The sequence below is a fragment of the Hylobates moloch genome, unplaced genomic scaffold (genome assembly GCF_009828535.3).
Source record: "Hylobates moloch isolate HMO894 unplaced genomic scaffold, HMol_V3 SCAFFOLD_8, whole genome shotgun sequence".
In the NCBI taxonomy this organism is placed as follows: domain Eukaryota; kingdom Metazoa; phylum Chordata; class Mammalia; order Primates; family Hylobatidae; genus Hylobates; species Hylobates moloch.
In genome coordinates this window covers 92,807,724-92,821,921 of record NW_026652283.1, presented here as the reverse complement: position 1 = coordinate 92,821,921, position 14,198 = coordinate 92,807,724, and the positions used below count along the sequence as shown (strand labels likewise).

Below are 14,198 nucleotides of genomic sequence, written 5' to 3'. Positions count from 1 at the left end.
ATCACTTTTACTTCCTTCACTCTGGGAATTCATTTATGGCTCTTCTTTAATTAGGACTATGCCTGTGTGATTCCCACAAGGCACCATGTGCTCAGCTGCCCCAGGATTTTCCTTCCTAAATAAGTGCCAGTGTTCACCATGCCCCCCTTGCCAGGCCCACACACATCTGCTAAAGCTCACCACTGGGGTAAGGATTCTTTGGCATCACATGAGGAAAACTGTACTTTTAGATAATTCAAACAACCACTGAGCACTTAGCAGTGCCATTAGAGAGACAAATTAGAGGGTATTGCCTTCGAGGGGAACCTCATAGCGGGTCAGCAGCACAGCAGGGCCATCCCAGCCCAACTGTCTGGCATTGCAAGACCAGCAACTGAATTTAAACAGCAACCCTAAAGTTTCTCAATATCTGACTCACCAGAGACTTGCATGATAATGCTTTAAGTGTGACCAGCTGCTCAGTCCTGAGTCTGACCTCTGCTTTCCCCCTTCCCCTGACACTCTTCTCATCAACATCACTGCTGGCCTCCTCGCTAACTGCGCTGGAAACATTTGGTCCTTGGCGCATTTTTGCTCCGGAAGCAGAGTGCTAGACTTCACTTAATGCTTGTGTGATCCCGAAGCAGTGACCTAGCCTCTCTCTGCTTCAATCACCTCATCTCTAAAATGAAGATAATAACACCAAATCCATAGGGTTCTTATGATCTTTGGATGAGATAATGAATGTAAATACTATCCATACATTGATGACTCAAACTTCGTCTTCAGTATTAGGCTTCCTTGCTGCCTCCAGATGCCTATCACCTATTGGACATTGCCATCTGAATGCAGAATAGTCTTCTTAAAGTTAACGTACCTGAACTTTACTCTTGATCCCCTCACCCAGCCACACATTCAGACTGGCTCTTCCCACAATTGTCTCTGCTCAATAAATAGGAACTCCATTCAACCAGTTGATTAGGCCAAAGTCTTTGACATCAGCCCTGACTCCCTCTTCCTCTCACACCTCAGATGTAATCCATCAGCAAACTCTATCTGCTGCTTCTCAAAATTATGCCCAGCATGTGCTCACTGCTTAACTCTCTGCCTCAGCCATCCTGGCCTGGCTCTGTCTATGCTGTTGCCCACCAATTCCTTGAGGAGTTAGAACACAATTTACACTGAGGGTTTCTTCTCTCAAAAGGTGGTCTTAATAGGATTTTAAAATAGGAAGGACTATATTTAGCAATCATTGATATGTAGCATCACTGCTATTAACAAAGCCATCATAAAGTCGTAAAGTGTCAGAGATGCAGGTAGAGCCTCGCTACTCTAAATGTGGCTCATGGACAACTCACGAGAGCATCACTTGAAAGCCTGTTAGAAATAGCAAGTTTCAGGCCATTCCACACCTTGCTGAATCAGGATCTGCATATGAATCTGTGGTTCATAGACTCATTAAAGTTTAAGAAGTAGGACTAGAGGTCACTTAGTCCAATTCCCTCCCCTTCAATACACACACATGCACACAATACCCCGCGTATAGATAAGGAAACTAAGTCACAGAGTAGTACACACAAAGACACCAAGTTGACAATTTTCCATCTCTTCTGTGTTAAGGGGCATTTTCACAGCCTTTTTCAAAGAGATATGGTGAAAGAACTTAGCAAGCAATACACTCCCAAAAAGTGCTGGAGATGTATTAACAATTCTTTTGATCAGCAATAGCTTTCTCTACAATGCACCCTGGGAAGCTAGGTGGATTAATTATGCAGCAATTTGCTTCAAAACACTTTCCTTCGATTGGCTTTAATGTCCTGTCCATGCAATTTGAGAAACAACATGGAGAAAACACCCTACATATGTGGTCCAAGTTCCCACAGATCTTCTCAGTCATGCAAGGAGGGTGTTGCTGTTCAGAAGCAGTGTCTAGGATTACAGTCACAACCAGTTCTGCATTACATGTTCATTTATGTCTTAAAAAACATGCAGTGCATACAGGTGTCATTTCTTCCAGCCAGCTATTATGTCAAATTCCTTGAGGAATATCTCCAAAGCCACCTTGGAAGGAAGTACAATCCATACTAATTTCTTTACTGCTAAGAGTACAGTCTCTCCTTTCTCTCTTATAAATGATCCTTGGCAGGTCTGAGTATTTCTGGTTGTTGTTTTGAACACTATTCCCGGATGCATCATAAATATACATGGAGGAAATTGTTGGTCTTCACCTTTAGCTTAACTGCTAGAAGCTTCACTCATAACAAAGTAACAAGCAAAGAGAGAAGTAAAATCTCGCCTGAAGTAAAATCTGGCCTGCTTATTTCAGCTCCAAATGCCAAATAATAATGTTATTGGCTGCCTTCAGTAATTGCATTTCAGAATGACTGTATGTGATCATAATTTTCCTAGAAGAGAAACAGGCAGAAGAGGACATAAGCAATACAAATTCCTAGAATTTTCTTCAAAAAGGGCTGGGTTAATCACAGCCACTTAAGGATATTACAAAATCGAATTATTACCTCACTTTGCACTAAAGCAAAGAAATTTTATTCTTTTAAAAAAAAAAAAAGGCAAGCTCAGATCTGGAAAATATATCCTAGCCTTTAGCATGTACTAATTCAATATCTCAAATTTTAAGGTGTCAAAAAGAGCAAATGTTTTTGTGGTTAAGTTGGCAGATGCCCCTGGTTTTGGTACCACTCCAGTGGATAATTTCTACATTACAGATACAAATATTTGTGGTATGTTTCTGCAACACATGCTTTGTATCAAGTTCAGGTAAAGATCTTTTTTAAACTTGAACAGAAGATTCCCTTTCCAGCAATGTGGAGAACTGGACATTCAGAGGAATTTTTCCCAGTTGAGCACTCCTAAAACTGTTAAGAGAAAGAATTGTTCTAAAAAAAAATTCTAGTTAATGCATGGCTGAGCTGGCAGCAAAATAAGGCAATTCCTTAGAGTCTAGGAATGACAATAAAACATGAATTCAGAGATATAAGCAGGTAAAGGATTTACTGTGCACATCCCTAGAGCCTTAGCTTGGGAAATAATAGGCCCCATTTATGAACAATAGACAATAAAATGGGGAGTGGCCAGGGTATTAGGTTGGATGAAAGGCCCTTTTGAAACATATTAATACCCCAAAAGATACCCTTAGGATCACTGGACAAAGAGAATTCCCTGCAGAGGAATATGCTATATCAGCCTTAACTCAGGTGGAAAAGAATGGAAACAAAAAAGGGGAGAGGAAAGAGAAAGAAAGAAAGACAGGCAGGGAAAAGGAAGGGAGGGAGAGAAGAAAGGAAAAGAAAGGAGGCAAGAAAGAAACTGTCTTCTTACTTGGATTTTAGGGCCTGAATTCATACTACCTGTATGGGCAAATAATATATGAAATTTTAGTTTAATATAGTTTAAAGTGGCCCAGGTACAGTAAGATCACCAGGCATTTCACAGAAACAAATATAAACCCTCTCTAGAGGAAGAAAATTTTAAACCAGGCCTCAAAAACCTCTCAGAAATGAACACTCAAAGAACACAAGCTAACAATCAAAATTCACCAAACACATGAGAAAATGAGCCATGATGAGTATTAGCAGAAACAACTAATTTTATGGTCAGATTTTCAAGACTGTACGTGTAAGAATTATCAAATGAAGAAATATATAACTATATAGTCGTATACATTTAAAACGTTAAAAATGGACCATAAAACATAACAAAGGAAAAAGAGACTATCAAAAGTAAACAGGCAAGCTTCAGGAAAGTCAAACAGAACTTCGAGAATTTTTTTTAAGTAGAAATTTGATTGATGGGTTTAACAGCGTATTAGGCATAAAGAGAGAATTAGTTCCCTAAAATATAGAACCAAAGAAATGTTAGGGTATAGTTAGGAAGACAAAGCAGTAGAATTTGTGAGATTAAAAGTGACATGAAAGATGAGTAAGTCCAACATGCATCTAACTGACAATCTAAAAGTGCATAAAGAGAGAATGGGGCCCGGGGCACAGTGGCTCACACCTGTAATCTCACCACTTTGGGAGGCCGAGATAGGAGAATTGCTTGAGCCCAGGAGTTTGAGACTAGCTTGGGAAACATTGTGAAACTCCATCTTTACAAAAAATACAAAATTAGCCAGGTGTGGTGGTGCCTGTCTGTAATCCCAGCTAGCTGGGAGGCTGAGGTAGGAGAATTGTTTGAACCTGGGAGATTGAGGCTGCAGTGAGCCAGGATTATGCCACTGTACTCCAGCCTGGGAGAGACAGCACCAGACCTTGTCTCAAAAAGAGAGAGAGAAAGAGAATGAGAGAGAGACAATATTTAAGAACATACTTGTGGAGAATTTTCCAGAATTGATTAAAGACACCATTACTCAAATTTAGAAATCTATACCTAGACATAGGTTACTGAAACTGCAGAATTTCAAAGATAAAAGAAAACATAAAATGCAGTACGAAAGACTGATTACCTACAAAGAAATGAAAATTAGACTGTTACTTCTTACAAATTACAGTATAAGTGAAATAACAGTAGAATGCTATCTTCAGTTTGCTGAAAGAAAAGTGATTCTTAACCTAGAATTGTAAATGAAGCAAAACTATCTTTCAATAATATATTTTTCAGACAAAAACTGTATTTACAGTTCAATTAAGAAAGACCTATATTTAAAATATTTTAAAAAGATGTACTTCAAAGAGGAAAATATGACCTCAATGGAAAGACTGAAATGTAAGAAGAGATAAAGAGCAAAGAAAGTGGTAAACATGTGGTTAAATCTAAGCAAACACTGGATACATTTTTAAAATAATGTTTTTAAAAAGTTGTTAATAAAACATTAGCTGAAATACTGACTTTATGTGGGAAATGGGCATTCAGAGATTACGTATTGCTTGGGAGGAGATTAAATATACTATTTCACTTTCTATTTTGTTAAAATATATCTCATAAAATTTCTAAGATGACTGCTAAAGGAATAAAAAATAGACTCAACCTTCCAAACCAGAAAGGGACCCAAACTGAAAGATGAGAAGGAGAAAAAAAATCAATCAATTCAAAAGAAAGAAGGGATGGAAAGTGGCAAAATAGAAGAAAAAGCATAGAAAATTTGGGACAAATACAAAATAAAATGTTAGGAAGGAATCCCAATTTTTCAGTAATAAAAATAAATGTAAACTGATTTAAGCACTCTAGATAAAAGATAAAGTTTTTCAGACTAGATTTTTTAAATGACCTATATACTGCTTATAAATATCTAAAACACAAGGATGTAGAAAGTTAAAAAAACAAAAGTTTTTTTTTTTAACTTTCTGCAGGGGGAAGAAAGAAAAACATAGGCAGAATAAATAACTTTTCAGATATAGAAACCAAGGGGCAACCACAGGCAAATGTTAAGCAAAAAAAATTGTATCGCTGTATTAATGTGTGAAAAATTGACTTTAAGACCAAGAAAGCATTACTAGAATTTAAAAGTGTTATTTACATGGTCATGTTCACTTCATCTGAAGATATAAATTCTAAACTTGCATATACCTGATACATAGCCTGAAAAACGATAGAAACTCCAGGAGAAATTGACAAAATTATTCCAAATTCTTGAGTGATTTTAAGATGCCTTTCAGTTATTAGCAAACCAGATAGACAAATATTCTGTACAGATATAGAGGATTTGATGACACATTTGATAATCCTAATCTAATTTACCTAAAAAGGACACTCCATGTAACAAGTAGAAGATTCACATTCCTTTCAAGAACACATGTGGTAGATATATACCATGGAATACTATGCAGCCATAAAAATGAATGAGATCATGTCCTTTGCAGGAACATGGATGGAGCTAGAAGCCATTATCCTAAACAAACCAATGCAGAAACAGAAAACCAAACACCGCATGTTCTCACTTAAAAGTAGGAGCTGAACAATGAGAACACATGGACCCAGGGAGGGGGAACAACACACACTGGGGCCTGTCAGGGGAAGAAGGTCGGGGAGGGAGAGTATTAGGAAAAATAGCTAACACATGCTAGGCTTAATGCCTAGGTGATGGGTTGATAGATACAGCAAACCACCATGGCACATGTTTACATGTGTAACAAACCTGCACATGTACCCCAGAATTAAAACTGAAATTACTTTTAAAAAGAACACATGGAATTATTTAAAATACTGATCACCCACTAGGTCACAAAGCCAATTTCATGAATTTCAAATAATTATTATTATATAGAATACATCTTTCTGACCACAGTGAAAATTAGATAGAAATCAATAGTCAAAAGATAACTAGGAAAACCAATAACTTATAAAATAAAAACACTTCTAAAATTTTTATAGCTTAGCTGGGCATGGTGGCTCACACCTATAATCCCAACACTTTGGGAGGCCAAGGTTGGAGGACCATTTGATGCCAGGAGTTCAAGCCCAGCCTAGGCAACTTAGGGAGACTCTGTCTCTACACAAAATTTAAGAAAATTAGCCGGGCAGGGTGACACATGTCTATAGTCCAGCTACTGTGGAAGCTTAAGGGGAAGGATCACTTAAGCCTGGAAGGTCGAGGCTGCCGTGAGCTATAATTGTGCCACAGCTCTCCAGCCTGGGCGACAGAGCAAGACCTTGTCTCAAAAACAAAGAAAAAACAAACAAACAAACAAAATCACATGTTAAAGGGATTCATAATAAAGACTGGAATATTTAAAGCTAAATAAGAATGAAAACATATCAAAACAACATGTATCCAAAGTGCTAAAGTTGGGATTTGAGTATTTAGCTTTAAAATGAGTGTTAAAAAATAAGAAAGTCTGAAAAGTAATATCTAAGCACTATACTTAAGGAAAATAAAATAGAATAAACTCAGAAAAGCAGAAGGCAATAATAAAGACAAGAGCAGAAATTATTAAATTACAAAGATAGATCAATAAATCTTGAGTGTTTTTTAAACAAAATTACAATCTCTAATGATTTTTTAAGATAAAAGAGATGAAACAAAAATCAATACAAAAAAGAGAAACATAACAGAGATTGAAAAGAAAACCAAAGAATTTTATAACCAACTTCATGCCAATGTATTTTAAAACATTTTTAAATAGGCAGATATAAAGATAGATATCAACGATTAAAGCCTGACTCAAGAAGAAATAGAAATAGGAAACATGAATTTTCTTATAATATTTATAGAAGCTGAATCAATATTTTAAATTTTGCACAATGACAATACTAGGCCTGAAAAACTTTATAAGTAAATTCTACGAAACATTTAAGGAAGAGAAAATTTTCAGATTACATAAGCTCTTTCAGAGAAACAAGAAGTAGCAAGGAGGAAGGACAGCAGCATTCTCCAACTCAAGTTTATGAGGCTAGGATTATACTGACTTGAAACCCAAACAAGGATGTCATGAAAAACGAAAATCACTGGCCAGTCTTTCTCTTGAATACAGATGCAGAAATCTCAAGCAAAATCTCAGTAAACTGAACCCACAAAGTATTTTTAAAAGACATTGTATAATTACCCGGTTCAACTTATTCCAGGGATGCAAATTTGGGTTCACATCAGATAATCCAGTAATGTAACTTGCTGCATTCCTAGGTTAAAAAAATAATAATCTAACTGAAAAACACAGTGGTCTTGGGCCTCACAGGTCTGCAAGGTAAAAAACAAAAGACAGCATATAGGATAGGAAAAGAAGAAAGTTCTTTGGGGATGTGGTAAGAACTAAAGGTTCATTTTGCTTCTGTAACATTAGAAACTATGCCTACATAATAGACATATTCTTTGAATTCTTGTTATGGGTGAAATAAACAACCAAATTATTTTTCATGAAATAATTTAAAGCATGAAAAATAAAAGGTGTATGATATGTTTTTGGTAGTTGCCTTTCTTTTCTCCCCTTCCATTAACTCAAAGTCTTATAAATGGTTGGAATACGTTTTAAAAATTATTTTTGCAACCTTCCATTTCTTCTTGCAACCATACATGAAAACATACATAGGGTCACTTCAAATATTTTTCAGCAAAGTTTACAAAGATGATACACATTTTGAGCCAGATGGCCAGAGGGAGATTCAATACAAAGATTAAAACAATGTGAAATTGCAAAATTGTAAAATCAATCCGCACTGAACATTGTATATGCATTTTATGTAGATGCCCTTTTAGGCCAAATCAAGAATTTTCTAGGAAGATTCTCTTTATATTTCCATTCAAATATTTAATATTCTTTCAGAGGTGTCCAGTTTTATACTTAGGGAATCAAGTGTTTACAGCAGGATTTCAGACAGTCACACAATACCAGAAAAAGGTTTTGCTAATCTCTACTCTTTTTAGACTGGTGAACATCAAGTTGAGTGGCCAAATATTGAGGCAGACAAGATTCATAGAACCGGGCCTTCATTTTCTGGTTACTTACAAACCAGAGCTCCACCAATGACTGCATATTGGCTTCCTAGGGATAATGGAATTGCATCCATAGACTCTGGAACTATAAGCCAAGAAGAATAGATATTTGATAAGCATCAGTACATTTACAGAGGCTCTTGTTCTGAAGCACGTTTTCTATATCACTGTTGTTGAGGCTATTTTAAGAACAGTAAAGCCTGTCAGTGCACTAATGAAATAGGTTATAGAGCTTTCTGTGGTGATCCCCTCCCTCTACTGACATTTCCTTGATAATCTGAAGGGAAATCAAGGAGAAGAATAAAGCAGCAATGTATAATCTAAAAATTTCAACTCATCTAAATGGTAGAGTAATTTAAACAACAAAGATTTATTATATAAACTTGGAAATATTTACCACATTTTTGTTTAAGGAAAATACATGTGATGAGAATGATAAAGCTATGACATAAGTCATGGAGGTAGGTTAGGCTGACCAAACTAGATAAGGCAGAAGTCCCATTATCCATCAGGAACCTCCCAGAGCTGGGTATGTGGACAATGAAAGCTCCTGCTCATTTTGTTTATTGTTTTTTGTTTTTGTTTTTGTTTTTGTTTTTTAGATGGAGTCTCACTCTATCACCCAGGCTGGAGTGCAGTGGTGCAATCTTGGCCTCACTGCAACCTCCACCTCGCACCAGGCTTAAGCAATTCTCCTGCCAAAGCCTCCCGAGTAGCCGGGATTACAGGCATGTTCCACCATGCTCAGCTAATTTTTGTATTTTAGTAGAGATGGGTTTTCACCAAGTTGGCCAAGCTGGTCTTGAACTCCTGACCTCAAGTGATCCACCCGCCTCAGCCTCCCAAAGTGCTGGGATTATAGGTGTGAGCCACTGTGCCCAGCCTTCCTGCCCATTTTGTGAAGGCTTGTCCACTATCAAAGGCTACAGAGTGGATACTTAAATACAAAAGGAAGAAAATTATACTTCCCAAGAATAAACTAAAAGAAAAACCAAATAGTAGCCCCAATGCACTGACAATAAGAAATCAAGGAAATATTTTGAAGTTTAAAACTAAAGCTTTAATCTTCAAAATGGAATGTAGAGATCTTCAAGAAACTACAATCAAGATATTGAATATAGATTAAAGAATCGTATTTAGAAGAGGCAGCTCAAATACAACTAAATTGGACTATACCTCACCCACCACCCCATTAACAAGCGGTTTGATGCATTGAACAAGGACAAATGCTCCTGAGAGGTACACTACCAAATGAGATCAAATATGAACACACTATTGCCAATCATAAGAGGCAAGTGCTAGTCAGGCATGTACAAAAGTTGTGGGAGCACAGAGAAGGTGGTGCAGAATGCTGCATGGGGAGGCAGGAGAAGAGACATGTGGAAGACCACCTGAACGCTGGGTCACAGAGGGTGAGGAAAAGGCAGTAAGTAGCAAAGTAGAAGCTATGGTACTTAGAATAAATAAAGCCACCTTTCAGGAATATTTTTTTAAATGGTAACTAGATTCACAGAGCACCTGCTTTCTCTTGTCTCCTTCAGTGTTTACATATCCAGAAAATGGCACTGATGATTTCAGAGATCCAGCGAAGAACATAAATCACCAGGTATTTATGGATGTCAGAGAAGACAAGTAAGACAGGAGTCCTTAGATACACCTGCAGGTCACCATCCAAGTGGGTCATGAAATCAATTTAGTGAGTCCAGACCAGCCTCTTTAGAGAATAGAATAATATAGCACAACGTACCATAGCATGGAATAAACAGAACTAGCACAGTGCATAAAAGGTAAAAAGAGTAAGCATTGTACTGTGCACCTTTTGTTTCTGTTATATAATGTGTAGATTATAGAATTATATATTATCACTGTATTTTATAGAATATGTGTCATATTTTATGTTCATTTACATATGTAAAATTAAGACAGACTAGAATAATATTATATAATGTATCTGAGCCTTGAAGAGCAGAGTGAATTATAGATAAAAAGATATATATAGTTGTGTACAGCTTTTGTGTATGTTTTCTATAAATTTATAGCATGTATTTATATTAGTATATAGTTAGATATATGATACAACTATATATGAGATAATATATAATTTTAACTTGTTTATTATAAAGCATAAATGTTTTCATAGCATTAAAATTTATTTGGTTAGTAATAATAGCTAATATTTATATGATACTTACAAGAGTCTTTTATCATCTGTAAATTGGGGACAACAATAGAATCTAACAGAGCTGTTGTTAAGTTCAAGTATGCTAATGCATGTAACATAATGCCTAGCACACAACAAACTATCAAAACAGCAGCTTGTATTGTCATTATTGCAAGGTTTCATTGCCAATAGATGGTGGTACCATGATGTAAACTAAATCAGTCTCATGCCAAAACCTATGCTTTTTTCTCAACATAAATGAACTAATTGCCAGATGAATATACCTGGTTCCCTTTGATATACTAGATACCAACTTTTCGGCTAACTGATAAAACAGTTAATTTTAGGAAATGAGAGTTATACACTACTATTCATGTGTCCCTCTTTCTTTAGAAAGAATATTCCCACTTCTGAAGTCTAACTTGTACCATTTTTCATGAACAGCTATATTATGAAAGAAAATTTATTTGAAGAAAATTGCAATATTTCTGACAAAGAGTTCCAAATAATTGTTTTCAAATTGTTTATAGTGAAATCAACCTCCGTTAAGAAATTAAAAATAAATGTAAAGTTGAAAGAAAATCTTTAATAATGGTTAGATATTTTAACACTTACGATCCATACATTGAAATTACATTGCAATGACTTCTCCATTTCCTGTTTTCTTTCTTTCCTCTCTTTCTTTCACCTTTCTTTTCTCATTTTTCTTTTATTTTCTCTTTCAGGGATCTCTTTCCAAAGACCCATTACAGATGAACACCTATGTTGCCTTGTACAAATTTGTACCACAAGAGAATGAAGATTTGGAAATGAGGTAAAAACCTTTTGTAAAGAAAAAAAAGAGTAAAATTTTAAAGTCAGTATTTCTCCATGTGAAAAAGTAATTCCATCTGTGCCCCTTCTAATGCTTTATAGCTGTGATTCTCAAACTTTAGCATGGATCTAATGACCTGCAAGGCTGGTTAACACACAGGCCCTGTCCCCAGAGTTTTTGATTCCTCAGATCTGAGGCAGGGCCTAAGAAGCTGCATTCCTAAGGAGTTCCCAGGTGGCACTGACAGTGCTGGCAAAGGAACACACTTTGGGAAGCACCACTTTAGTACATGCTCAACAGAACTGCTAATGGGAGTTTTCATGAAGGTTGAACGTTAAATGCACTTGGCATCTGGTGGGGCCTAATAGGGAATCAAAAAATATATTTAATCAAATATCAGATAGTTGCTGATGTGTGGTGTTATTTCTGAGGCCTCTGTTCTGTACCATTGGACTGTATGTTTTGGTACCAGCACCATGCTGTTTTGGTTACTGTAACCTTGTAGTATAGTTTGAAGTCAGGTAGTGTGATGCCTCCAGCTTTGTGCTTTTGGCTTAGAATTGTCTTGGCTCTGCGGGCTCTTTTTTGGTTCCATATGAACTTTAAAGTAGTTTTTTCCAATTCTGTGAAGAAAGTCATTGGTAGCTTGATGGGGATAGCATTGAATCTATAAATTACTTTGGGCAGTATGGGCATTTTCAGGATACTGATTCTTCCTATCCATGAGCATGGAATGTTCTTCCATTTGTTTGTGTCCTCTCTTGTTTCCTTGAGCAGTGGTTTGTAGTTCTCCTTGAAGAGGTCCTTCACATCCCTTGTAAGTTGGATTCCTAGGTATTTTATTCTCTTTGTAACAATTGTGAATGGGAGTTTATTCATGATTTGGCTCTCTGTTTGTCTATTATTGGTGTATAGGAATGCTTGTGATTTTTGCACATTGATTTTGAATCTTCAGACTTTGCTGAAGTTGCCTATCAGCTTAAGGAGATTTGGGCTGAGATGATGGGGTTTTCTAAATATACAATCATGTCATCTGCAGAGACAATTTGACTTCCTCTCTTTCTATTTCAATATGCTTTATTTCTTTCTCTTGCCTGATTGCCCTGGCCAGAACTTCCAATGCTATGTTGAATAGGAGTGGTGAGAGAGGGCATCTTTGTCTTGTGCTGGTTTTGAAAGGGAATGCTTCCAGTTTTTGCCCATTCAGTATGATATTGGCTGTGGGTTTGTCATAAATAGCTCTTATTATTTTGTCCTTCCATCAATACTTAGTTTATTGAGAGTTTTTAGCATGAAGGGGTGTTGAATTTTATTGAAGGCTTTTTCTGCATCTATTGAGACAATCATGTGGTTTTTGTCATTGGTTCTGTTTATGTGATGGATTATGTTTATTGATTTGCATATATTGAAACAGCCTTGCATCCCCAGATGAAGCTGACTTGATCATGGTGGATAAGCTTTTTGTTGTGCTGCTGGATTCGGTTTGCCAGTATTTTATGAGGATTTTCACATCGATGTTCATCAGATTTATTGGCCTGAAATTTTCTTTTTTGTTGCATCTCTGCCAGGTTTGGGAATCAGGATGATGCTGGCCTCATAAAATGAGTTAGGGAGGAGTCCCTCTTTTTCTATTGTTTGAAATAGTTTCAGAAGGAATAGTACCAGCTACTCTTTGTACCTCTGGTAGAATTCGGCTGTGATTCCATCTGGTCCTGGGTTTTTTTTGGTTGATAGCCCATTAATTATTGCCTCAGTTTCAGAACTTGTTATTGGTCTATTCAGGAGTTCAACTTCTTTCTGATTTAGTCTTGGAGGGTGTATGTGTCCAGGAATTTATCCATTTCTTCTCGATTTTCTACTTTATTTGCATAGAGGTGTGTATAGTATTCTCTGATGGTAGTTTGTATTTCTGTGGGATCAGTGGTGATATCCCCTTTCTCATATTTTATTGTGTCTATTTGATTCTTCTCTCTTTTCTTCTTTGTTAGTCTGGCTAGCAGTCTATCTATTTTGTTAATCTTTTCAAAAAACCAGCTCCTGGATTTGTTGATTTTTTGAAGGGTTTTTTGTGTCTCTATCTCCTTCAGTTCTGCTCTGATCTTAGTTATTTCTTGTCTTCTGCTAGCTTTTGAATTTGTTTGCTCTTGCTTCTCTAGCTCTTTTAACTGTGATGTTAGGGTATCGATTTTAGATCTTTCTTGCTTTCTCCTGTGGGCATTTAGTGCTATAAATTTCCCCCCAAACACTGCTTTAACTGTGTCACAGAGATTCTGGTACATTGTGTCTTTGTTCTCATTGCTTTCAAATAACTTATTTATTTCTGCCTTAATGTCGTTATTTAGCTGGTAGTCATTCAGGAGCAGGTTGTTCAGTTTCCATGTAGTTGTGTGGTTTTGAGTGAGTTTCTTAATCCTGAGCTCTAATTTGATTGCACTGTGGTCTGAGAGACTGTTATGATTTCCTTCCGTTCTTTTGCATTTGCTGAGGAGTGTTTTACTTCCAATTGTGTGGTCAATATTAGAATAAGAGCAATGTGGTGCTGAGAAGAATGTGTATTCTGTTGACTGGGGGTTGACAGTTCTGTAGATATCTATTAGGTCTGCTTGGTCCAGAGCTGAGTTCAAGTCCTGAAGATCCTTGTTAATTTTCTGTCTCATTGATCTGTCTAATATTTACAGTGGGGTGTTAAAGTCTCCCACTATTATTGTAAGGGAGTCTAAGTCTCTCTGTAGGTCTCTAAGAACTTGCTTTATGAATCTGGGTGCTTTACATATTGGGTGCATATATATTTAGGGTAGCTCTTCTGGTGGCATTGACCCCTTTACCATTATGTAATGGTCTTCCTTGTCTTTTTGATC

General features: G+C 36.6%; 1 protein-coding gene across 3 annotated transcripts in view; it reads left to right on the top strand.

The window, feature by feature from the left end:
* The window catches only part of STAC (SH3 and cysteine rich domain), a 166,990-nt gene that overhangs the window by 112,490 nt on the left and 40,302 nt on the right, over positions 1-14,198 (top strand). For all 3 annotated transcript variants that reach the window (XM_032162109.2, XM_058442987.1, XM_032162110.2), the window contains 2 exons: positions 9,907-9,971; positions 11,252-11,340. In XM_032162109.2, coding sequence (XP_032018000.1) covers positions 9,907-9,971; positions 11,252-11,340 — 154 coding nt within the window. The remainder of the gene's footprint in view (positions 1-9,906; positions 9,972-11,251; positions 11,341-14,198) is intronic.